A 22,636-nucleotide genomic window follows, 5' to 3' on the forward strand; every position below is an offset into this window, starting at 1 on the left:
GTAATCGATCTCACATCTGTAAAGTGGGCAAAGGACGAAATATAGTAACATTATTTCTAGAAAAATTAAAAAAAAAAGCGAAATTTCCAATATACGTTTTATTCGTACATTGTACTGATAACTCAACCATTGGTCTCATCGTCGAAATGTACGTTTTATCCGTACGACTTTTTTTTTTGCGTGTGGGCGTGGGATAATTTGGTACACGTTGTTAAAACAACGCATTTTTCAACTACGTAAAAGGTGAACTCGCACACGATTTTTCGATACTAACATTTTGTAAAAGGAGTCATTAAGTCGATGACATGGCTATAAAGCATTGCAGCAAAAAAACTTGCGTGCATGAGTTCACCTTTGACTTGGTTTAAAAGTGTGTTCTTTTGGCACCGTGTGCCTGATTCCCCGATACCAATTCACTGATCAGTCAAATGTTTGGTTAATCAAGTCTTTCCTCGCAAATTGAATTGTAGATCTTGCAAATCTGTTGAAAATGCCTTTAGGTCAAAGGATTAGAAAATTATAATGGTGATGTGAAAGGCTAATTCATTCGAAGTACGTTCATCTGTAGTGTTCAATGAATTTTGTAAGCTCATAAAGAGGCATAAAGTATCGTTGAGAGGCAGATCTTTTAATTCCAACTAATTTGCAGTCAAGTCTTTATGTCGTTTCAAGCAGAGGTCTGAGATGAAATCGTCTGTACCATTGACAGTTACGCAATAATTTCCACGCAACTTCAGTATTGCAATTGCAACCATGTTTTTTTTCGGTTTCGACTGAATAGACAAAATAGAAGTATTTCAGAAGGGAAAATATTATTTCAATAGGAGAAACCTTTCTCTCAACACAGACCTCAAGTGCACACACTAAACATTTTCTCATTTTATGGGTTTTAAATTTACGTTTTTTTTCAGCACTAAAGATTTATACGATGCACTTCATAATGTTGTTTGCTGAACATTGTTGCATTAAATGTGCTTGGCTCTGGGAGTTGTAAGAAGAACGTTACGAATATTCAAGCGACTTGCAGGTACTATTTTTAACTTTTCCAAAAACACAATTTTGTTTGCCGTTCAGTTATTATACGAAATGAAATATTATGGACATAAAAATGGAGCCAATACAAATGCAAGAATACTGCGACGGGTGTATTGTGCACTGTATTATTTTCCAGCAGTGTGTATGTTACCTGAGATGTACAATAGTACATTTCGGGTGATTTGGAAGTATAAAAGAAATGAATACTGCTGAACTGATTAGAAATTATTTTTCCTTATCAATGGCCCATGGTAAACATTTTACCTGCTATGGGATGGGTTATGAATGTTAATGAGTTTCGGTTATAATTTATCCGCATTTTTCAACTATTTACCGGAAAAAAACTAGTTCATCTAAATAGAGTGAAATGTTTAAATGAGATTACATCTTTTGCGTTCAAAAAATATTTCAGAATGTTTGCAGTAACTGTAAATTGAGCTTGCTTCTTAATCAAAACATTTGCAGCGCTCTTGCAATGTGTTAAGAGTGAATCGTTCACCAATTTACATGAAGATTAACCTGTTACAGACGGCAAGATAATTAAAAGTTTTACATCTGATCTATTACTTCATTTGATCGAAGATTCTCATATATTGATTTCAGAAATCTTTTACTTCATTTGTTTTGAACATGCAATGTGCTATATAAGACCTCATTAGGTATAGCTTGTCGTTTATTATTGCTGTCGTTGTCGATAACAGATGACAGCCGTCTGTAACAGGTTAAAAGTGATCCGATGACCACTTGTTAATGTGATTCGACAGCTGGAGCCACTCTGAGTAAATCATGTAACAATTGTTAAATAATACCAACCATTCGGACATCCGGAATATATTTCGATTAGTCGACGAATGCAAATTCTTAATATCCTGGATTTTTCATATTTGGTCGGGATTTTCCATAATCTGAAACTGGTTACCTGAACCTTTTCAGGTGCAAAAAATCACCGCAAACCTGTTGATCAAGTAGCGTTTGGCCAGGATTACCCAGATTTGTCTGTTTGATATTTTACTTAAAAATATGAAACCGAAGGTCAAGATTAACATAGGTTAACAAGTGAGTCGGCTCCGCCAGGAGTCAGCTAGTTGTGCATGAAGCTCAATGTATTGGTCAAGTTCAGGTTATTCGTTTGCACCACGTTGAAAGAGAAGCAATACTTTGACAAGTACCCCAAGGCAAGTTATAAAAACTAGTCTTCGGTTTTCTTGCTCTGTTCATAACAGTCTATTACTGACTATACGTTTGAGATCTGGTAAATTATTTCGTATCGGACCAGTTGAAACCGGTGTACCCGAACAATTATCTGCGCCATATTGAGGCAGGACTTTTAACAATGCATATAACCTACGATCTATTTCAATGAGAACAAACTTAAACTTAATGAAGATGGACCGTAATTTCATTTAAGATCAAAACTGTGTAGAAAGGGAGTGCGTGTGTGTAAATGATCAACCAAAGGTAATTTTATAGTGAAAATATTTAGACAATTTCTGTGCACCAAATATCAATACCTATAGACAATCATGTAGATAGTATCGACTGAAAATTTATGGTATAAAACTTAAAGAGAATACATTTTCGTTATATTCACTAATATTTATTATTCCGAGCCGAAAAAACGAAGACATTCAACAATAAATGTCAGATGGAAAGAAGAAGAAGAAGAAAAAGGCAACAGACAACACATAGAATGAAACACACTCTCACAAAACAAAAAACCTAAAACCTAAAAAACACCACACAAAAGGCAAACTAACAAAAATTCTATACACAAAAACGAAAATAAACACGAACATAGTGTTTTATAAAAATTTCATTCATTCATTTTCATTTATGATTCATATGGTATCGAGAAGGCATGGAGATGAATAAAATTAAGACGACTGCATTAATAAACAAACAAAATGTTTTTTTTTCTTCATCTCTCTCTCTCTCAAAAATATAACTCCACAACAAAAATTACACGAAGGAAAAGAACACATTTTTCTTCAAAGCAAATAAATAACAAAACACAAAAAATAAAACAGAAAATTCTTATAATTGAAAGGGGTTAGAAAAACATACCACCGGTAATGTGTGTGTTAAATAGTGTCCTCTTCCAAAAATCGTTAATTTGTTACAATTTTGGCTTAGATTTTTTTTTTGTGACGAATGTTGAGTATACAAAGTTATTGATTAAAATGAAATCCGTTCTGGGTATTTAATTCACTTGCGCGGCTATGTACTTAATCTCGTTTCCTTTCAACTTCAACAATATTACTCTGTATCAAAATGCCTTTTAGATGGTAACAAAAAAAAATTAAATATTTCCTCTGCTAATAACAGTTAAAAAAAAAAATTGATATATTGAACACCCACCATGTGTTTATCGCACTTAAACTGTGTAAACAAAATTTTTTAATTTCTTGACGCTGTAATCACTTTTGTTCTGATTTGAACTTAATTTGCATTTGTTGGGTTTTTCTCAATTATTTTGTTTTCAGTAAACTTTTAGACAATTTTTAGCTTGGTTTTGTCTTTGTTTTTTTTTTTTCAATAATAAGATTGCAAAATCACATCTATCAAAACAACCGTCGTTTTCTAATTGTCTCTCGTAGAAGCATACATTCTCTGCTATCGAAAAGACGTTGATAAAGTCCCGCAACACAGAAAACAAATTGTATTTATTCCACACACAAGGCACACAAACTTTCAATAATAAAAGAACATTAAACAACAAAAAAAATTGTTAATATCAAAGACTGTCTGACAACCAACAATCTTTTCAAATAAAAATTTTAAAATTCAGAAAAAAAAATCTTTTTCCAAAAAAAAATCAACAACAGCAAGGCACAACACAGTGATATAATTCATCGGCTTACGATGTGTAACTGAGCAGATACTTATGAATTGAAAGTGGAAGGGGCGACTAGTTTTATGAATGAAATTGACTGATCGTATACCATTAAGGCAAAATTTTGTGTACGTATACGCTCGGTATCGGTCTGGTTATATCGACAAGTGTTTGTGAAGTTCGAAAGCATACAATACACCTACACCTACACACATGTCTGTTACGAGCTAACCAGAACGTATGGTTGCTAAAATGTTTTTAAGACGATCGAATTTGAATGAGGTGGATTGTTGCATTTGGGTTAGACTTAATAATTTGAAATTTGTAGATTATAAGTCTGCTAGTCAAATTATTGAAAAGAACCTTTTTTCCCGAAACGAATGAGAGACGTGAGATTAAGGTTCGAATATGGATGAGAATAAAGCAAAACTTTTCTTTTTATTATTTACATCAACCTTATGAAATATCGTCCTAACACTACCACATGAGTCGCTTTCTTGCTTGGTTTCTGTATTATTGCAGTCGAACCTTCACACTTAAATATACGCCGGCTAAAGTCGCATATCATGAAACTATAAATTGTGACAATAAACGCAGATTATATTCTTTCTGTAGCACAGAGTACGAACTTTATTATGAAATAGTAACTTTAGTGGTCAGACTAAGCCTTAAGACTGCCAACATTGTAACAAAAAAAAAAATTAAATTGTACGATCCTGCTGACTGTTGTTTTCGTCTTCATATCATCATTTTCTTACTTCCATAATTAGGTACTTTGTAACCTAAGTTTGATTCAAAGCATTGAGTATTTCGTTTTACGTATACGTAATCGACGTAAACAACATACGATTTGTGAATGATATAAATTAGTATAGATGGAGATAGGATGTTAGGAGGTGTTACTTACAAAAATACGAGCTTTTAGCCACAAAATAATTGTTGGAAATTTAATTCATTCGTGAGCCAGTGCATTTAATAATTAGTTTCAGCACTGCTCACAAACTTAACTCTCATTCCACTATCTACTTATAATACCAAATCTTATATGAACCAGTGCATTCCGGCAATGGAAATTACGATTTTCACTTATAAGTTGAAGCAAAACTTTGATATTATAGGTAACTTAGCCATACAAAATGTATGGAGGTGTGTGGTTGCCTTTTAAACCACAGGTTCTACATCAACTTATAAGTAAAAATTGTGATCTCTCCATACCAGATATGAAAAATATTGGATCTATGACTTTAATTTTTTGCCTTATGATGCAAACAAAGGTAAGCATAGTGTATATCTCAGCCGCCAGACACCTTGGAAGGTTCAAATTGAAGGTAACCCTAACATAAAAGTGAAAATGCAACATATTTTCTGATTTCGGAGATGTTGCGGTTGGTAGTTCTTTCTAATAAAAATTTATTTAACAAATGAAAATCCAGATTTTTAATTTCAGAATTGTTGCTAGACACACGCATAATATTTGCAATGAAAATGAAGGTGCACACGGTGCAAAATTTAACTCCATATTTTAGCGAATTTCATTAATATGTGACATTGGAAATCAGTCTTGGGATTATTGGAAGGGCGAGGTGAGGCACCCACGTCACCAACAAATGCTCCCAACTCTAATAGAACTTAGTGACATATTTTTTGCCGAGACATTGTTGTGCTTGGTGCTTCATAGCAACGCAATTCAAGCATAAGTGGTACTCTTACTAGGGTACCAGGGCCTTCTTTTTCCCAATTTTCTTTAAATTTCGTGAATTTCTTGAAACTGTTTCTGAAAAGAAGTCACTGTAGGGTACTGAATCTTGACAGCAAAACACTGTAAACAAGTTTTCATGTAAAATAGAGTACTTTCTATTTTCGCTCCGCCCGCAAACTTCCCACTTGTATAAGTTGTCTATTATTCAGTTTCATAGTATTATTGTTAACGCTAATCAAAAGTAAAAGATGCGAATGTGGAACGATTAGGGAACTCTTTCACTTTGGGACAATATAAAATAGTACTGCAGACGTTCTTCCCTTACACTTATGTACGAAAAGGAAGCCCCCGGTACTTACTACATTCACAAAACCTTTAATCATGAAGAAAATAGCTGACTATCACCGTGATAGCTGACTGTGACTATCACCGTGATAACTGGATATAACTAACCGACAAAATCAAATTCCATCAAAGCAACGCACTTCAAGCAAAAGTGGTACTCTAAATAGGGTATACTGAAACTTGACAATGCTCCATACAAAATTTTACACTCTAAAAAGAGTGGGGATAAAACTGCATACAAAAAGTACTCTATTTGGCAGCTGTCATTAATAGCACTTTTGCTTGAAGTGCGTTGATCAAAGTAATCTTTTTCTATTCATTGAATTTCCAACAGTGGAAAATACTGTTTTTCTGGAATAACTTCCAGATCCTTAATCCCACATAGTCCATCTTCGAACTTAACCTCAGGAATTCAATTCTGCGTCGATTAAAAAAAATAAAATTAGTAATTGGTTGATAATTAACCAAGTTATCGTGTTTACAAGCAAAATATTGTGACAAACAATTCCGTTTTTCATAACATATCAAACAACCTTTCATACAAACATTTTAGGGTATTTCCGGCATAAGACCCTGACTTACAGTCAAGGGAATAAAAATTGTGTTCAAAGTTCGTTACGGAGTAAAGGAGATACTCGACGTTGAATACATAATTGCATACCAAACCAAAAATCGCATAAATCAGTACGATTATGTTCCTTTTCATTCGGTTAAGAATTAATCTTTTGTTCATAGAAATGGTCACAGAAAAATTCAGAAAGCTCAATTTGCAACTTTTTGAAGAATTATGAAAATCATTTTGAATTGACCAAACTAAAATGGAAGTGAGGAATAAGTGAAGAATAAGAGTTCTTTAAATAATTAATCCACTCACTCAATACCTAAAACTTCACTGAAAGAGAGAAAAGAGAGACAACAACAAAGTGAATAATGTACTCACGTCCATCTGGATTGTCATCGGTTTCTGAGGGGTAACCGACTCGGGAAATTGACTACACACCCTCAAAGGAATTGCCGGAGTATCCGGTAAATAATTGGAATTGATGGAACTGACCGGAATTGATCTGAATTGGCAGGAATTGATCGGAATTGATAGGAATTGACTGGAAATATGTGGAATTGAAAGTAAATGAGAGTAAATGCTGATAAGTGTGATTATCGGAAAGAAGGACCAGCGAATGCAAAACCACATTATTTCCTTTTTGTTTTAATTTTAAAAGCTCCCGCACAATAAATAACAGTGTACAGTGTTGATCAGTTCCATTTTAGAACAGGTCCAACGTCCTTTTATGTTCAAAATATGCACACTGAAGGATTCTTCTTCAGAGGATTCTTGTGAGTCAGATACGGAAGAGTTTGAGCCGCAACAAACAAGTGAATATTCGTCGGGGGAATGTTAGGCTGAGGCATTGCCGATGCGAAATGCTCCAGTTTCAAACCAAATTTACAAAAAAATGCATCACCGACAATATCATCTATTCCATCAACTTTTCAAAAGCCTAATGCTCAAAATAAACGAGACATTGAAAACGTGTTTTGGTCCTATTTTTCATGACGAAATTTTCGAAACTGTCAAATGAAGTATGTTTCATTTTCATATTGCAACCGGCTTATATAGACTTTTCTCACACACAATTATATCCTCCGCGGAAAAGTCCATGCTTCATACGCAAAAAAAACAATTCGCTCCTCCGCACAAAAGTCCATGCTTCATGCACACAAAAAAGTAACATTCTCCGCACAAAAGTCCATGCTTCATACACACAAAAAAGGAACATTCTCCTCGCAAAAGTCCATGCTTCATACACAAAATGTTGCAAAAGCCCATCGACCATAAATTTCCATCGGCCATAATATATACACGGAAGAACACAACGCACAATAATTGCGTGTAACATTTTATGGACGATGGGCTTTTGCAACATTTTGTGTATGAAGCATGAAGCATGGGATGCAACAATCGGAGACACTGTAGCTCCTTCGTATGTAATATCATCGTCGAAGACTCCCGGTTTTGTAGCTGAACAAGCTGAACGGAGGAAACACAATCATTACACTGAGCTTAAGAAGAATTATTATTTTACACCAGTCTCATTCGAAACATTTGGTACAATGGGACCTGATACCAAGAAATTTTTCAATATAATTGGAAAACATTTAAAAATTGCAACGGGTGATCCAAGAGCAAAAGATTATTTTTTACAACGAATTTCGGTGGAAATTCAACGAGGCAATGCATCCTCAATTTTGAACACATCAAAAACATCGGATGAGTCAACTGACGAATTTTATAAAATTTTTGAAATATTATAAATTAGAATTGTCTATCAATAAAAAAAAATTTGAATAAAAAAAAAAAGCATGGACTTTTGTGCGGAGAATGTTACTTTTTTGTATGTATGAAGCTTGAAGCATGGACTTTTGTGCGGAGGAACGTTTTGTGTATAAAGTCGATGGACTTTTGCGCGGAGGAGCGAATTGTTTTTTTTTTGCGTATGAAGCATGGACTTTTGTGCGGAGGAACGTTTTGTGTATAAAGTCGATGGACTTTTGCGCGGAGGATCGATTAAAGAAATAAAAGGAATTAAGAGCAATTAAAAGGAATTGACAGGAAGTACCTTTAGAAATTGAAAGGGTTTCTTTCATCGACCGGGATCTGTTCAAAATATCTTCGATTCGCTTCCGTTCATCATTCGCAAGTTCATATTTATCTTGTCCAACCTGTTTCAACGATACCGCCTTCAAAATGTACTTTTTATCGATGATCTCATCGTGGAAACCGTATAAATCCAATGTGTATATACCACCGTTTTCTTCCAGTAACCAGCGAACATGAATATTCGTCCCGTAGTCGTTGTCAAGATATTGACCTAGGTAAAATCCGCCTGCATCATTTCGAACGGCAATGAATTCGCGGCTGGTAAATTGAGGAACTTATACTGACGATGATCTGAACGATGATTCGATTGCTTACGGAAAAGAGGGGAACATTTTCATCTCAAACGAACCGGTGACACTCATTTTACGTTGATATTATGTTTTTGTTGTCTCTAGATGTTGGAAACAACGGCACACTGCGCTTTTGACGGTTTATTTTGTCCGTGTATTTCGGCGTTTCAGAAACTTCAACGGATTCACTTAAAGCGGTTTGTTTTGACTGTTATCACCAAATAGATCATGGCTGCCGTCCACAGTAGTGACAGAGCTCGGTTTTCATACAAATATTGACGAGGTTATGTCTCTATGGGTGAAATTTGACAATTTGTATGGCCTTGGAACAGATCTATTGACCAGTTTCTTTTGTTTGAGGTTGCGGGCATATGAGCGTCTAGAAGTGTCATCGCCTTCTGGCAATAATGAATTTCGTTTTGTCAAGTTGAACTTTCTTGTATGTACTTTATCTACTGACTAGTATAGGTTTGTTCCAAGTAACTGTAAACACGAACTTTGACAACCCGAACAATGACAATTTCATCCACATCAACGTCGCTTACGTGATATTTCATACAAATCGAGCAACGTCGCCTACGCGATTTACACAGAAATATTATTCAAGGCTTATAAAACTGAATTTGTATGGCGTGGTGAATTTTTTGTATGAAACGTGGTGTGAAACCCGCGTATCTGCATCTGCGTGACCTCCCCAAAGTATACAGTTGATATTATTGAGGTTATGGTTCTGTGGATGAAATGTGACGATTCATATGGCCTTGGAACAAACCTTTTTTTCACCAAATCAAGATTTCTCTATAAACAACAGTGGTAAACTGTTATGGTTCGTAAAGTTCGTCAGTATGGCGATATCGTAGACTTTCGACATAAAAAATATGTAATAAATGTCGAAAAATCGCGGAATGTCATACTGACGAACTTTACGACACAAAATTATTGCTAACATGGGGTCGATCGCAATGGCATAATCGAATAAGTAAAGAGAACCTCGCTCATTCCCTCTCACCGGTATCGGGTCCCTCGCTTTTTTAACCGAATCACAAAAAATGTTTTCGAAAATTTGAACGACCTTTTTCGATAAAAAATATTTCGATATGGCAGCACTGACAGAGCTCTGCTAATGTGACATTTCCGAAATTTTTATGTCTGATTGGTGAAGATATTTTTTCCTCCTTGCAAAATCACACTTTTTGTATCCGTTTGTGAAGAGTTTGAAAAGGTAAAAAGAATTGCTACTCGCCGTAAATTGTCTAAATGTTTGATCAGTAAAACACATCGTCATAACGAAACAATTCCGACTTTCCACTTTAGTCAACAATCAAATATATTACATAACCAATCTGAGGTTAATACCTATCATTCGCGAACAAAATACGGACGAAAAAACCATTCCACCTGAAAATCAAACCAGCCAAATATTTCTGTTTTCAGATGTTAACCAAAACTCTGCTGTTCGGCGTTCAAAGCGTTGCTTTCCAAGCACGTCGTGGATTCGGTGTAGCAGTACCAGCTATGCAAAAAGTTAGCGATCCAATCCAACAACTTTTCCTCGACAAAGTTCGTGAATACAAATCAAAGTCGAAGTAAGATATTTTGCGGCAACTGCAAAGTTCGTTCCGTTTAACAATCATATTTTTGTTCGTTCGTCGCAGGGATGGCGGTTTCGTTGACCCAACTCCTCAATCGCAGACCGAATTGAAAAGCGAATTGGAACGGGTTGCTAAGCAGTACGGTGGCGGTGCTGGTGTTGATATGACCAAATTTCCCGATTTCAAGTTCGAAGACCCAGTTTTGGATCCAATTAATCAATCCGATGAGAAGAAGAAGTGAAGTGTGTGAGAGGAGTAACCGAATTATAAGAGAAACATTTAACCGAAAAATGAGAAATTGAATAAAGATGGCTAGCTCTTAATTCCATAAAAAGGTGAAAATAATTTACAAATTCTTTTTATTGAAAACGAACGTGTGACACACACAGCACAGATAATTTACTACCATCATTAATACAAAGTCAATTCATTTTCAACATCCATTCAACCTGCTCCTTCAGCAATTCCATTTTATGGTCATCGGCCACTTTCACGAATGTTGTTAGCAAATTCTTAAGATCCTTAGAGCTGATGATTGTTTCGAAACTTCCGGCACACGAACACAGTTGAGCGATGTTTTCTCGTTTGATTTGCTTGCAACGGGTACACTGTAGATCTTGCAGCGTATACGATATGAGTTTCCGTTGTATCACATCCAGCAAACGAATTTCAATCTCCGTGTTGTCGTAGAAAACGTAGCATTGCGGGCACAGCCATACGGGTCTGTTGGGCATAGAAATTGAATTTTTGAAAAAAAAAATTATAAGAAATTGCGGTATTGTAAGTTTAGTCAACGGACTGATAGTTCAACGAACATTTATAAATTTATAAATTATGAGACGCACGTAATGGTGGGTGGGATAGGTGACAAAGTGAAGCTGACAGTCAAAGATCTTTCTTGGAATCCAGTTTTTTTTAATCAAAAAACCAGAAAAATGATTCCTTCTCATTTTATTGGACAGTAACAATGAAAGTGAATCCTTTTTCCAGAGTCTCTAGAATCATAAATTGTGATAATACAGATGGCGATAAGCCTTAAACGGGTGGTCATGGAGTAATACTTCAGGGATTGGGGGAATTTAGAGCAAGGAAAATGTCCAACGAAATAACTCGACCCACGAGTGAATTTACAGTTAGTAATTTAAGCCATACTTACATTCCATCCTTTAAGGCTTTATCTTTATCCTTGATCAGGTCAACATCACGACAGTGATTGCACGCTTTGCAAATGACTTCGTTCAGAACATAGCTCTGAATGGGATCCTTCCATGTGGCCTTGTCACTGAACTCCCCGAAACCGATCAAACGCAGCATATTCCCCCGGAATGACTGCACCTATTTCCAATAACATCGAAACGTTAGTGCTAAATTGAACTGAAAAAAGTGAAAATTATTTACTTCTTCCTCCATTTTTTGATTGGTAAAGAGTATCTTGCACAGCGCGTTTATGAAATACAGTGCCGGACTTTCATAGCCCTGTGCGTAGTTAGTGTGCAGTCGCTGAGTCGCTTCAAATGCCAAATGGGAAACATCTTTTACGGCATTTTTCGGTGTCGTTCCGTCAGCCAATGCTTCCATGAACGCGGTTAAAACGGTTTCGAAATGTTCGCGACAATTTCCATGATCAGTCAGCAATTCGCCAATGTTCCAATTCATGTCCATGGTCACTTCGTTTTCATCATTTTCAGTTAGTTCGGTCGATTCGGCATCACCGTTCGCACTGATGTCTTTCGGCAATTTACCACGTACACCGGAAAAATTTGCCGTATCCACCCACCACAAAAATTCCCAACACTGTTGATACGACAGGTGGATGCTGTGAAAGATTTCCTTGTGCCTTATGCTCTGGACAATATATTCAACGTAACCGATTGCATCGACAACTGTTTTCTTGTTGGTGTTAACGATAATTCGATTGAAATCAGCGAAGACAATCTCGGCACCGAGTCGTTGAAATTCGGCAATGATTTGAAGAAACATTTTTCGCATCAAGTTGTTCAACGCACGCCTAAGTGCCGGATCGTACAGGAGGGCATTGCTGGACCGTACCCAGCGGTAGAAATGAACAATTTGAAAATCTGAGAAAACGTTTCGATTCATAGTCACTTCACGAAGCCAACCGTTGATCATGGATCGCATGACACGGAACGCGGCACTGCATAGAGCTGTGTCATCGTAACTGGGCAGAATGGACGCATCGTTTCGGTTAACCATGTCATCGAGAGAAGCCTAAAAAAATTATTTTTTTTGTGAAATATCTGTGAGCCTGCAACTCAAATTCTCCCATTTACCTGAGGTATGACATCGAATGTGATGGCTGAGCTTGCACCTTCCATTTCTTGGACTTTATTGGCTTGAAGTAAAGCACTCACAGCCAAACTATCGATAGCCAATTCGACGCACACATCACTGTAGAATCCTGATTTATTCTGTACCACGGTTATGTTGTCTTCGAATTCGGCTAACAGTCGATTATCATCCGCTTCACGACCACCCAAATCCGGACGACTCGTCGGTGATGTCCACAAAACAAAATTATGTTTCTGCAGATATCTTGCGTAGAACAAATCAGCACCAAACAGTACAGTATCCACGGGCATATTGCCGATGGGCAAATGGAAATATCGACACTGTTCCAACATTAGGTCAATGACCGTATTTAAATTCAGGAAATGTCGTATCATAGCCCGTGTGCCAGATCGTTGCCATTCCAAACCGGATAGAAGGGATGCATCGTCGCTAATGTAGATGGAAGCTTGGGGGAAATCGCTCATTGCTGGCATTGAACCGTTTAGCTTTGACTGTTTTATGCTTGTTTGCAAGCACAGCAACGTAGGGCCTTTCTTTTCATCTTTGTACTGCGATAACATGCGCTGAATGTGTCGATAGATTTGCTTCGGATCAACTTCCATGAAAATTTCAAACGACATATCCTCGGGCGGCACATTTTCTTCGGTCACTTGGCTTTGTCCATTGTTCAGAGCGGTGGTACGTTCCGTTGCGTAGAAATTTCTCATGGCCGGCATTTGATTGGTACGAACAGTATCCAGCACGATGATGATTGATTTTTTGATCGGAGGCATAAACAGTCCCCACATCTCTCGCTTGCCTGTCGAAGAGGTGTGCTGATAGAGAAATATTCGTTTCAGCGATCCACTTTCTTTCAAATACGGTTGCAACGATTGCGTTTGGTATTGCAACTGATCGATCGAAAACGATTCGATATCTTTCGAAGCCATTGCAGCCAATTTTTTTGCCTCAGATCGTTGGACTGAACATATGCATCCCAAGTCCATTAAAGCACGGAATTCGAGCGACATTTGAGTTTCGTAAATGCCTTCGATGTCGGGTGTAGCCAGATCAGCCAACATACCCAAGCGATTGTCCCGAAACACCGATTCACTAACTGAATATTGATACAGATGGTATACGGGTCGAGCTCTGGGCAATATTCGGTGCACTTTCTTCCACATTGATCCAGGTTCAGTGGGAGCCGGTGAGTGTTGGTTCACATAGAATATTCGCGGAACGGTCAACTTGATTTTATGCAATTCGTCGCCAACCATCGCCCACAGGATAAAATCGCCCATATCACCAACACTGGCAATTTGTATGATTTGCCATGGTGATTCAATGAGCGAACGCTGTGTCCGTTTCAGGAAACCGCCTAAAGTAGCCGCAGCTCCACGTGTACTTACGACAGCTTGCTCAGCCACCGTTTCTGTTCGACTTACTTTTGACTTTTTGTTTTTGTTTCCCGTATCCTTAAAGCGTTTTCTCTGTGATAACTGCCATTCCCACTTCTTCTTTTGGAAAGCAATCCAAGCCTGAATTTTTTCCTTTGAATTATCCAATTTGGGCGGACTTCCAACGGCCTCTCTCCATGTTTTAGCTGCCACAGGTTCGCTTTCCTCGACCACCGAATGATCTCGTTTCCGTTTCGTTGAAATTGGGATGCCAAGACTGGTGCTCGGCTGGCTCATTATATCTTCGATGTCACGAATCTCTTGCTCAGCAGCGATAGGTTTTGGTTTTGCAGAAAAGATCTGATTGATTCGTCGTTGTTTCAGAACGTCATTTTTTTCGAGCATCCGTTTATGTAACCATTCCGGATGACAGACTCGAGGAACTGGATTTGCGAGGCCCTGTAGAGCAGCGGGAATTGTTATAATTTTTTGTATTGTGCCGCCCAGACGTTCGATGTAGTAATTCCAGTCGAGAACGTCCCTAATATCTGCATCGCCCATCGAACTGTCTTTGAGCCATCGTACGAGGTAGTGTCGTCGAACACTAGGAGCCGATTGGAAAATAGCGAGTGGAATGGCACGCTCTGTAACTGGAGATCCTTCCGGTTTCCTCGATATTATGTACTTACAGGCCAGACCAGCATCTTTTACCTAAAGCAAAATCCAATTAACTTAGCCGAACGATATTCTGCAACGGATGTGCTGTGTACCCACCATTTCTTCTCCTAAGAATTCAGCCAACCGTTTTGCCGTCGAAATAGTGTTTGACTTCTGTACACCATACTCCTCCAACTTCTTTGACATCGATCGATTTTCTGCAATCAATTCGAATAATTCGGAGTCGGGCATATTGGAACCCTTGCTGTATAATACGTCTAGCCAGTAATCAGCCACTTTAGCAACGCTTGCGTAACACTCCTCCAGCGACTCACCGTGGAGAAACGACTCGAACACAGACGACTGGAAAATCTTAATCAATTGCAATTCACCGCGTCTTTTCACTTCGAAGCCTTTTAACTCAGCCAGCGATCCATCGAAATTGAACACAGCGTAGCGTTTTTTCAACTTCTTGCCTTCTTCTTTGGCAGCTGGCAGCACCATAGCCAAATACGGTCCATCCACTTCGAAGAATATAGAGTTCTCCTCCCGGCGTTCGTAAATTGGTGCCTGACCATCGCCTGCTTTCAGAACGAGTTCGTGATATTGTTCGTTGGTGAAATGATCTTTGACCATTGTGTTCAACACAGCGTTCGGATACGAAATGCTAATTTTCTTCTTTTTATCATGGTGCGTGTGAATGGTAAACTCCTGTGGAAATGAAGACGGTAATATACACCATATACCATCAGTGTCCAGTTCCAACGGCCTGCCAATGCATTCAACAATTTCTCTGGCTTTTTTGATAATATGCGCACCAGTCAGACAAACGATACCGGCCATAGGCATACTGTGCCAACGAGCACCTCGTCGCATGACATATCCGTAAAACGAATTCAAAATACACTTGTGGGCCAGTTGCAACGAATCGTACAACACTTCACGACCCTTAGCCGCTTTGATTTCGCTGGCATCGCCACTTTTCATTGCCGCTGCTACGGCTGACTTGGCTACTTTTGTTAGGCCTTTGTACTCGTAGCGACGGTCTCGAAATGCGCGGACAGTGTCCACATAGAAACTGTTTTCCTTTTGGCAAACTGTCGACGAACGGTTTTCCAAGCGGGTTAATTTTGTCTTCTTGTAAGCCTTCCTATAAGGGAGACAGAAGAAGCTGATTAAACTGTTCTTCGACAGTAGTAGCTGTCTATGCAGTGACTGTTCTGAAGCAAATGAAATGACAAAATTACTCACCGACAATAATCAGTCAATCGCTTCTTCTCGTAGCCAGCCTGTTCCTCTCTAGTCAGCTGATGGAAAGCTCTAGCTGGTCCATCTGGAAATTGGGGTGGAAACTTTTCCGTTTCGAGTTGTTGTTGGATCCGCTGAAATTCATTTTTCGATGCAGGTAACATTTCGCCACGCCACATCCAATCCATTTCTCGTTTACATGCAGCTCCCGGCTTATTGAAATCACAGGCAGCACAATCCGTTTCATTGACCATGGCTGATGGTTGAAGGCGATTCGTTAGGATAATATTGGGGTACATGGCACCGACATCCAAATGGAAAATTACTGGATTCTCTAAACGATTTGGAATATCGTGCAGTCTCTGCAGGGCTTCTTCAATTTCGCCTTTCACCTCGGCTAAATTTTTCACCGAACTCATTGGTACACCTTCTTCCACTTCGATTGCATGGGACAGGACTTTGTCAACGTTACTCTGTAGTTTTCTAATCATTTCCTGTTCCAAACGAAAACGGCATGGAATGTCGGCACGAAACACACCTGATTCCAGAGCTTCGACATGACCACCCACATATGTCTCGGAATCGAGAACGTGACCATCTTCGGACAATTTATTCAGTTCAGTTTGTTCCTTGTTCGGGAACACGATTGTGGCATGGAAAGCTTCAACCATCAGCAATGTTTCGCACAATGTTCCCGACCCTTTACGCAACACTTCGTCCGGTTCCATTGGAATGATAGTAGCCAGGGCAAAGATGAATGGATTCACGTATTTCATGTAAAGGTAATATGTTGCGACAGCATCAGACACCGAATAATTGGACAGCACTTGCGGTTGTTCAACAGCCATGCGACACATATCTTCCGGATCTAATTCCACCGGATCGTAACGTAATTTAGCTTTAGCCACAGCCTTCAAACCTTGACTGCCTACCGGCAAATACGAATCTCTCTTTACCCAACACAAGCAATCCATATGCATTGAGGGCCGACACAGATAGTTACCATCACGATTCTTCGAAAATCCAATCTCTCGTTTCATGTCCATATCGTAGACAGCAGCACGCGTTTCAACGAACGGCCAATCGAAGAAGTCGCCGTTGTATGTGACCATGACGTGCGGTTTGATCTCCAGTATGTGGTCGAAAAACTTTTGAATCAGAGCCAATTCATTTGGTTCATTGAATACGATGAAATTTCCCTCAAATTCCGGCTTCGGTGTGTACTCAAAGTCTTCAACGTCATGCGAAACGATTTCACGGTTTGTAATCAAATAGCCTTGACCGTCGATCATGTACGATATCATCATTATTTGATCGGATTGAGCATCGGGAAATTTCAGCGGCAATTTCGTTGTTTCGATGTCATAGGCAAAAATTACCGGTTCTGGACGTTCGATAATATCGGGCCGTGGCGTTATGACTGGTGGTTCTGTGCCACCCTTGCATCGTATGTTGAACCACAGGCCGCAGTTGATCTTCAAATCGATGGACACCCGAACATGATACGGCACGTCATACTCGCGTATGTCGATCAGACTATCGAAATAGTCCGTGGTTTGTTGGAAATTGTGCGACGATGCGCTCACCAACGAGTTGCTTAACATTCTCATGTAATTAGTGTTGGCCTTGTCCCGTTCGCGATTCTTTTTCACAGCCGCCATTATTTCTCGTCGCACTTTCATCAAGACGTTATTGTTGGCGAACCATAACTGCAGATAGTCTTGCGTCAAGCCGGTCAAATGATTCGGTAGGTCGAGATCCTCCTTCTTAATGTGTTCGATTTTCGTTATTTTTCCCTCGTATTTTTTGCCCAGATATCGTGACACCTCCAACTGTTTGCCTTCTCTGGTTCGGATCAGGAAATACGGTTGAAAGACAACAGTCGCTTTGAATCGACTTCCGTCCATTTGAATAAAAAATAAATCTAAGGCCGAGACAAGACGACGATCCTCGTCTAGAATGTCGGTCTGCAAATGATACAACATTTTGTTGAATGAGATATTTACGCTCGTGATATGTTCAAACTCACCGAGTGCATATTGATTAAATATCCTGTACGCTCCTTGTTGTCCTTCACCCGATCGAATCCATACTTGGAATCAATTTTGTCATTTTCTTGTGACTCGCGATAGCCCGCCTCGGTTTCACTAGGTTCGGATTTTGTTTTGTGTTTATGTGCACATTGCAATGGAATTTTGGTATTTAAAATTATTTACCTTTCACCTCGTCGTTGCACAATCTTTCCTGTATTCATTTTTAAGTTATTTGGTTTTCTCTTTGGTCCCCATACGGTTCTTTTTGTTTGTAGGTAACACAAAATAGCAGTGAAGATTATTTTGACGTTTTTTCCCGCCAAAATCGATTGGTGCCCTTTTAATTTCGAACACATTCGAAGTTATTCATGCGACAGTGTTCACAAACAATTCTGTCTAATAACCACAAGGCTGCATACTTTGGGGAGGTCACCGCAGATACGCGGGTTACACACCACGTTTCATACACAAAATTCACCACGCCATACAAATTCAATTTTGGTAATTTGTTTGTATGGAAAAGGTGTGCTCCCGCGTATCTAATAAAATGGCGATCTGTGTGACCTTCGCATGACCTACACAAAGTATACAGCCTTGAAAAATACTAGGTATGGGAGAGTGGTTTTTGTAAAACAGATTTCCAAGGTTCTGATTTCGGGGTCAGGTCACACGTCAAAATGAAAGAAATTCAAAACATTTATTTTGTTTGTACACTTCGTCTCCAAATTTCATTTTTCATTCATACATTTTTGACAGCTGACCCCTAGGTATTCTCAATAAATCTCAAATGATTTTCATAAATTTGTTTTCCTGTAGATGTGAACGCTATTATTCCACAATTGACACGAAATTAATTTTTTTTGAAGATTTTTGGTTCATTCTGCTTTGAAGTAAGGTAAATTCACTTCGACCCAAGCGTTGCCGCAATTACATTTTTTTAAATAAAAACTGAAGATTGGTGCCATTCGAAAGCTACAGCATATGACTTCACGAGAAAAATAACTTTGAGTCAATCAGGTTAGTTGGGTGAGTAAAGTAGGTGAAAACAGCTTCCCAGTGGTGATAAAAGTCATCCTCAAATTTTAATTTATCTCCCCCCAATATTGGGTTACCAACCTCATATTGGGCTTAACCTGCGCGTCTTGACCATAGCTTTCAAGGAAAAAAAAAGTTTACCGAAATCAGTTTTTATTTGTTGAAAATATTTCGAAAAGTCACAAACGTGTAACGCAACTAACCGCTGACTTTTGCGATCACACAAGTCACACTTCGCAGGCTAAAAATTCCAATTTCAATGCTGGTATGAAAGCACTTTGTCTCGTGAGTATTAGAAAATTTATAGACTGATTTGTTAGCCAACACAATTAACTTTATGACTCACAGATAACGAAATTTAAAACACAACTAACCATGGAATTACCCATATAGTGACTGTTATGATGAGAGAGAAAGATATATAATTTAGATTAGTTATTTTAACTAGCCTTGGGAGATATGTAAATTTTTTTTATTAAAATATGCAATGTCAAGTACCCCAAGACAAGTTATTATTAACTTCTTCGGAACTCTGATCATAACAGCCTAAAGAGTGTTTAAGGAGAACAATTTTCGACTAATTTATTACAACTCAAAATGAACAAAATCACATACAAAGTGGGTTTAATCTCAACGTTTCTTACACCTGGCCCCGAGAGAAGTTAAACTTCGCTCTCCTTAAACACTGCAAGTTAAAGGTGGCTTTATAGTCATCCGTTTTTGCCTCCTTGTATGTGTCACTTGCCACTTTAAAAAATATTCTTTATTGTATGAAATGCCAACTGTTATGAACGGAGGCAAAACGGAAAGAATTCAGACTAAGTATACAGTCAGCCGTGATTAGCCAGTGGGCGTTGACTTGAAAAGACTTACTTTTACACTGTGCAGATCATTTTTAAAAAATTAGGAAAATAAAAGGAATGAAAGGCTTCAATCGAATTGAAACTGATTCTATTGTGAATCCTGTAACATGTGTCTTTGGAAGTTGAAATACCGACCTTCCAGAACCGCATTAGCAAAATTTTGTATGGAATATCTTTGGGCAAATTGGATGGAAGAAATTGCCCTACACAGTCAGACGCAAATTGCCTTTTCGGTGCTAACACGTATCAAATTTTCCGAAAAACTATCAATAGAGGAATAGTTTCAACTTTGTATGCCACTTACCTCACAACAGTGGACGCATATACAAAACACCCAGCCACACAAACATAAATTTCTCATGTTATAGGCGATCAGGAGATCAGAGCGCCTATTCTCGTGTTTTCGTAACATTAAGAATTCGTAACTTGACAGTTCTTACGGGATTGTATACACGCAACTGTCAAGTTACAAATATTTCGAGTTACGAAAATACGAGAATCGTTGCCCAGATAAGAAATTTGAAACCTAAAATGGTGAATCTCCCATACAGATCTTTCGAATGTATTGATCAAATATGTCGTAGTTAGTCGGACAATTAAAGATCAGCTCCTTGTATGAATGTCCTTTACCACTTATATGGTTGGCCTAGCGTAATTCGAAGTTAAGAAGTCGGAGTTGCAGTTCAGAAATGAAATTTTGACAGAAAATGTATGGACTACCACACGGCAGAGTAAAATAAACCAGGCAGGAGCGGTTAATTTTCGAAACGTCAAATACGGGATACACTGCATGAAAATGAACTTAATTGAACACTGACATAAATTGAAAAATTTTATTCGCAAAAAATATAGGGCTACGAGATTATTCAGGTCCCTAGTCAAATCAGCGCTCCTGCCTGGTTAACATTACTCTGTCGTGACTACCATCGTTATTTCACTGTTATTGAAAAAAGTGACAGAAAGTCCATATATTTTCTGTGAAGATATTTATAAATAAGATACGTTTTCAGTGGACAACTTTTAATTTTTCGGCCTTTTTATGGTCTTAAATTGGATACCTCGGGTGCCGCATTATAGTCCTCGTGATGTTATTTAGGCTGAAAGAATTGTTTGCTTGCCAAAAAATGTCCATACACGAAATGCGAAAAATTCGAAAATAGCCGAGAAAAATCGGCTCGGGTAACACTATCCACGTATGTCATAATTTGTCAACATCATTTTTGAAAACCGTGTTTGTGATTTCATTCCTAATATTAAAATTTCTACCAAAAAACCAAATTAATAGAAAAAATGGTCAGCGTGCTAAATACAATCGACACCGGTCATGAAGACATGATACACGGCGCTGAAATGGACTATTATGGACTACGATTAGCTACTTGCTCGTCGGATAATTCTGTAAAAATATTTGATGTCAAAAACGGCAGTCAAACTCTTGCCGCTGATTTGAAAGGCCATGGAGGTCCAGTGTGGCAAGTGGCGTGGGCCCATCCCAGATTCGGTAACATTCTAGCGTCATGTTCGTACGATCGCAAAGTTATTATTTGGAAAGAAAACGGCGGAGAATGGATACGATGGCATGAATATGGCAATCATGATTCATCGGTAAATAGTGTTGCTTGGGCACCACCAGAGTATGGCCTAATCTTGGCTTGTGGCAGTTCAGATGGATCAATATCGGTATTAACTTGTGTCATAGAATTCGGTAATTGGGAGCACAAGAAAATCTCAAATGCTCATACCATTGGCTGCAATGCAGTGAGTTGGTGTCCGTCAACTGTACCGGAACCGGCCTTTTCGACCAACAGGTTCTATAATCATTATTTACGTCGCGCTGAAATGTTGAGTTCAATTTTGAATTTCTTTGCAGCAAAGGATCTTTCGGCATAAAACGATTGGCAACCGGCGGTTGTGACAACACACTAAAAATATGGAAAGAAGATGGTGATCGTTGGATCGAAGAGCATCGATTGGAAGCACATTCGGACTGGGTGCGGGATGTGGCCTGGGCACCCAGTGTTGGACTGCCTCGATCACAGATAGCTAGCTGTTCGCAAGATCGACGTGTAATTATTTGGAGCAGCGACGATTTGAACAACTGGTCGTCGACGATTTTGCATACATTCGATGATGTTATTTGGAATGTCAGCTGGTCGTTAACCGGCAATATATTGGCTGTGTCCGGTGGTGACAATAAGATCAGTTTGTGGCGAGAGAATAACGAGGGCCAATGGAGTGTCATTAGTGAAGATACGAATGGGCATCAAGGTGGAAATTCAGGTGATCAGCGAGCATTTTAATTTTTATTTTCAATTTTCTTTGGAAGTGTCCGGTAAACTGTTTTCACGGTCTTCCTATTTTGTTAAGAACACATATTTAACCAATAAATTGTACGAGCGCCCACAATGAATAAAAAATGATTTTCAGATCTTATTACCATCCTTATTTCCATAAGTTTCGACAACAGTTTATTTATTTGGATTAGATATTTTGGTTACACCCGTTTCTTGTCGTTTCCTAGAAAAATATGTCTATGTGTTAGCAGTTCCCAAATCTAGGCTATGCTATGTGACATAATATAAGTCAGCTGATTTCATTAATTTTGCACAGGCTCATTACAGAAACAGCATTTTGTCCCGGCTTTAGGAGAATATAAAAATT

The 22,636-nt window shown here is 38.5% G+C and overlaps 4 protein-coding genes across 11 annotated transcripts in view; 2 read left to right on the forward strand and 2 right to left on the reverse strand.

Annotated features, from left to right (window-relative positions):
- The window catches only part of LOC119068687 (ETS-like protein pointed), a 112,885-nt gene extending 103,808 nt beyond the window's left edge, over positions 1 to 9,077 (reverse strand). For 2 of the 8 annotated variants that reach the window (XM_037172371.1, XM_037172370.1), the window contains exon 1: positions 3,100 to 3,905. Coding sequence is in view for 3 of the 8 variants with exons in the window: in XM_037172366.1 (XP_037028261.1) it covers positions 6,853 to 6,878; positions 8,554 to 8,829; positions 8,887 to 8,933 (349 nt within the window). In the remaining 5 variants the exon portion in view is untranslated. Of the gene's footprint in view, positions 1 to 3,099; positions 3,908 to 6,852; positions 6,879 to 8,530; positions 8,830 to 8,886 lie in introns of those variants that run through there. The other 6 variants (XM_037172366.1, XM_037172369.1, XM_037172367.1 and 3 more) reach the window with 6 other exon arrangements.
- Positions 9,078 to 9,921: 844 nt separating this feature from the next.
- On the forward strand, positions 9,922 to 10,798 carry LOC119068689 (ATP synthase-coupling factor 6, mitochondrial). Its single transcript, XM_037172376.1, has 3 exons — positions 9,922 to 10,083; positions 10,296 to 10,447; positions 10,517 to 10,798. Exons 2-3 carry the CDS (start codon positions 10,296 to 10,298, stop codon positions 10,692 to 10,694), a joined length of 330 nt encoding a protein of 109 aa, XP_037028271.1. The 5' UTR covers positions 9,922 to 10,083; the 3' UTR covers positions 10,695 to 10,798.
- A 53-nt stretch (positions 10,799 to 10,851) lies between these two features.
- LOC119068688 (DNA polymerase epsilon catalytic subunit 1) lies at positions 10,852 to 18,415 on the reverse strand. Its single transcript, XM_037172375.1, has 8 exons — positions 18,261 to 18,415; positions 18,074 to 18,191; positions 16,048 to 18,011; positions 14,914 to 15,946; positions 12,745 to 14,850; positions 11,852 to 12,682; positions 11,610 to 11,788; positions 10,852 to 11,176 (listed from the first exon to the last, which is right to left on the reverse strand). Exons 1-8 carry the CDS (start codon positions 18,296 to 18,298, stop codon positions 10,876 to 10,878), a joined length of 6,570 nt encoding a protein of 2,189 aa, XP_037028270.1. The 5' UTR covers positions 18,299 to 18,415; the 3' UTR covers positions 10,852 to 10,875.
- A 2,753-nt stretch (positions 18,416 to 21,168) lies between these two features.
- Positions 21,169 to 22,408, forward strand: LOC119068690 (protein SEC13 homolog). The gene is made up of 2 exons (XM_037172377.1): positions 21,169 to 21,783; positions 21,846 to 22,408. Exons 1-2 carry the CDS (start codon positions 21,266 to 21,268, stop codon positions 22,273 to 22,275), a joined length of 948 nt encoding a protein of 315 aa, XP_037028272.1. The 5' UTR covers positions 21,169 to 21,265; the 3' UTR covers positions 22,276 to 22,408.
- Positions 22,409 to 22,636: the final 228 nt, after the last annotated feature.

This window comes from Bradysia coprophila, assembly GCF_014529535.1.
Source record: "Bradysia coprophila strain Holo2 chromosome X unlocalized genomic scaffold, BU_Bcop_v1 contig_20, whole genome shotgun sequence".
Classification (NCBI taxonomy): domain Eukaryota; kingdom Metazoa; phylum Arthropoda; class Insecta; order Diptera; family Sciaridae; genus Bradysia; species Bradysia coprophila.

What these genes read in the sequence shown, in the direction of transcription:
- LOC119068689 (XM_037172376.1), top strand. Translation starts at nt 10,296, where the DNA reads ATGTTAACCAAAACTCTGCTGTTCGGCGTTCAAAGCGTTGCTTTCCAA. An exon ending in GAATACAAATCAAAGTCGAA is followed by an intron (nt 10,448 to 10,516) that starts GTAAGATATTTT and finishes CGTTCGTCGCAG; the next exon opens with GGATGGCGGTTTCGTTGACC.
- LOC119068688 (XM_037172375.1), bottom strand. Translation starts at nt 18,298, where the DNA reads ATGAATACAGGAAAGATTGTGCAACGACGAGGTGAAAG. An exon ending in ATTTAATCAATATGCACTCG is followed by an intron (nt 18,012 to 18,073) that starts GTGAGTTTGAAC and finishes TATCATTTGCAG; the next exon opens with ACCGACATTCTAGACGAGGA. An exon ending in CATTCGATGTCATACCTCAG is followed by an intron (nt 12,683 to 12,744) that starts GTAAATGGGAGA and finishes TAATTTTTTTAG; the next exon opens with GCTTCTCTCGATGACATGGT.
- LOC119068690 (XM_037172377.1), top strand. Translation starts at nt 21,266, where the DNA reads ATGGTCAGCGTGCTAAATACAATCGACACCGGTCATGAAGACATGATA. An exon ending in CCGGCCTTTTCGACCAACAG is followed by an intron (nt 21,784 to 21,845) that starts GTTCTATAATCA and finishes ATTTCTTTGCAG; the next exon opens with CAAAGGATCTTTCGGCATAA.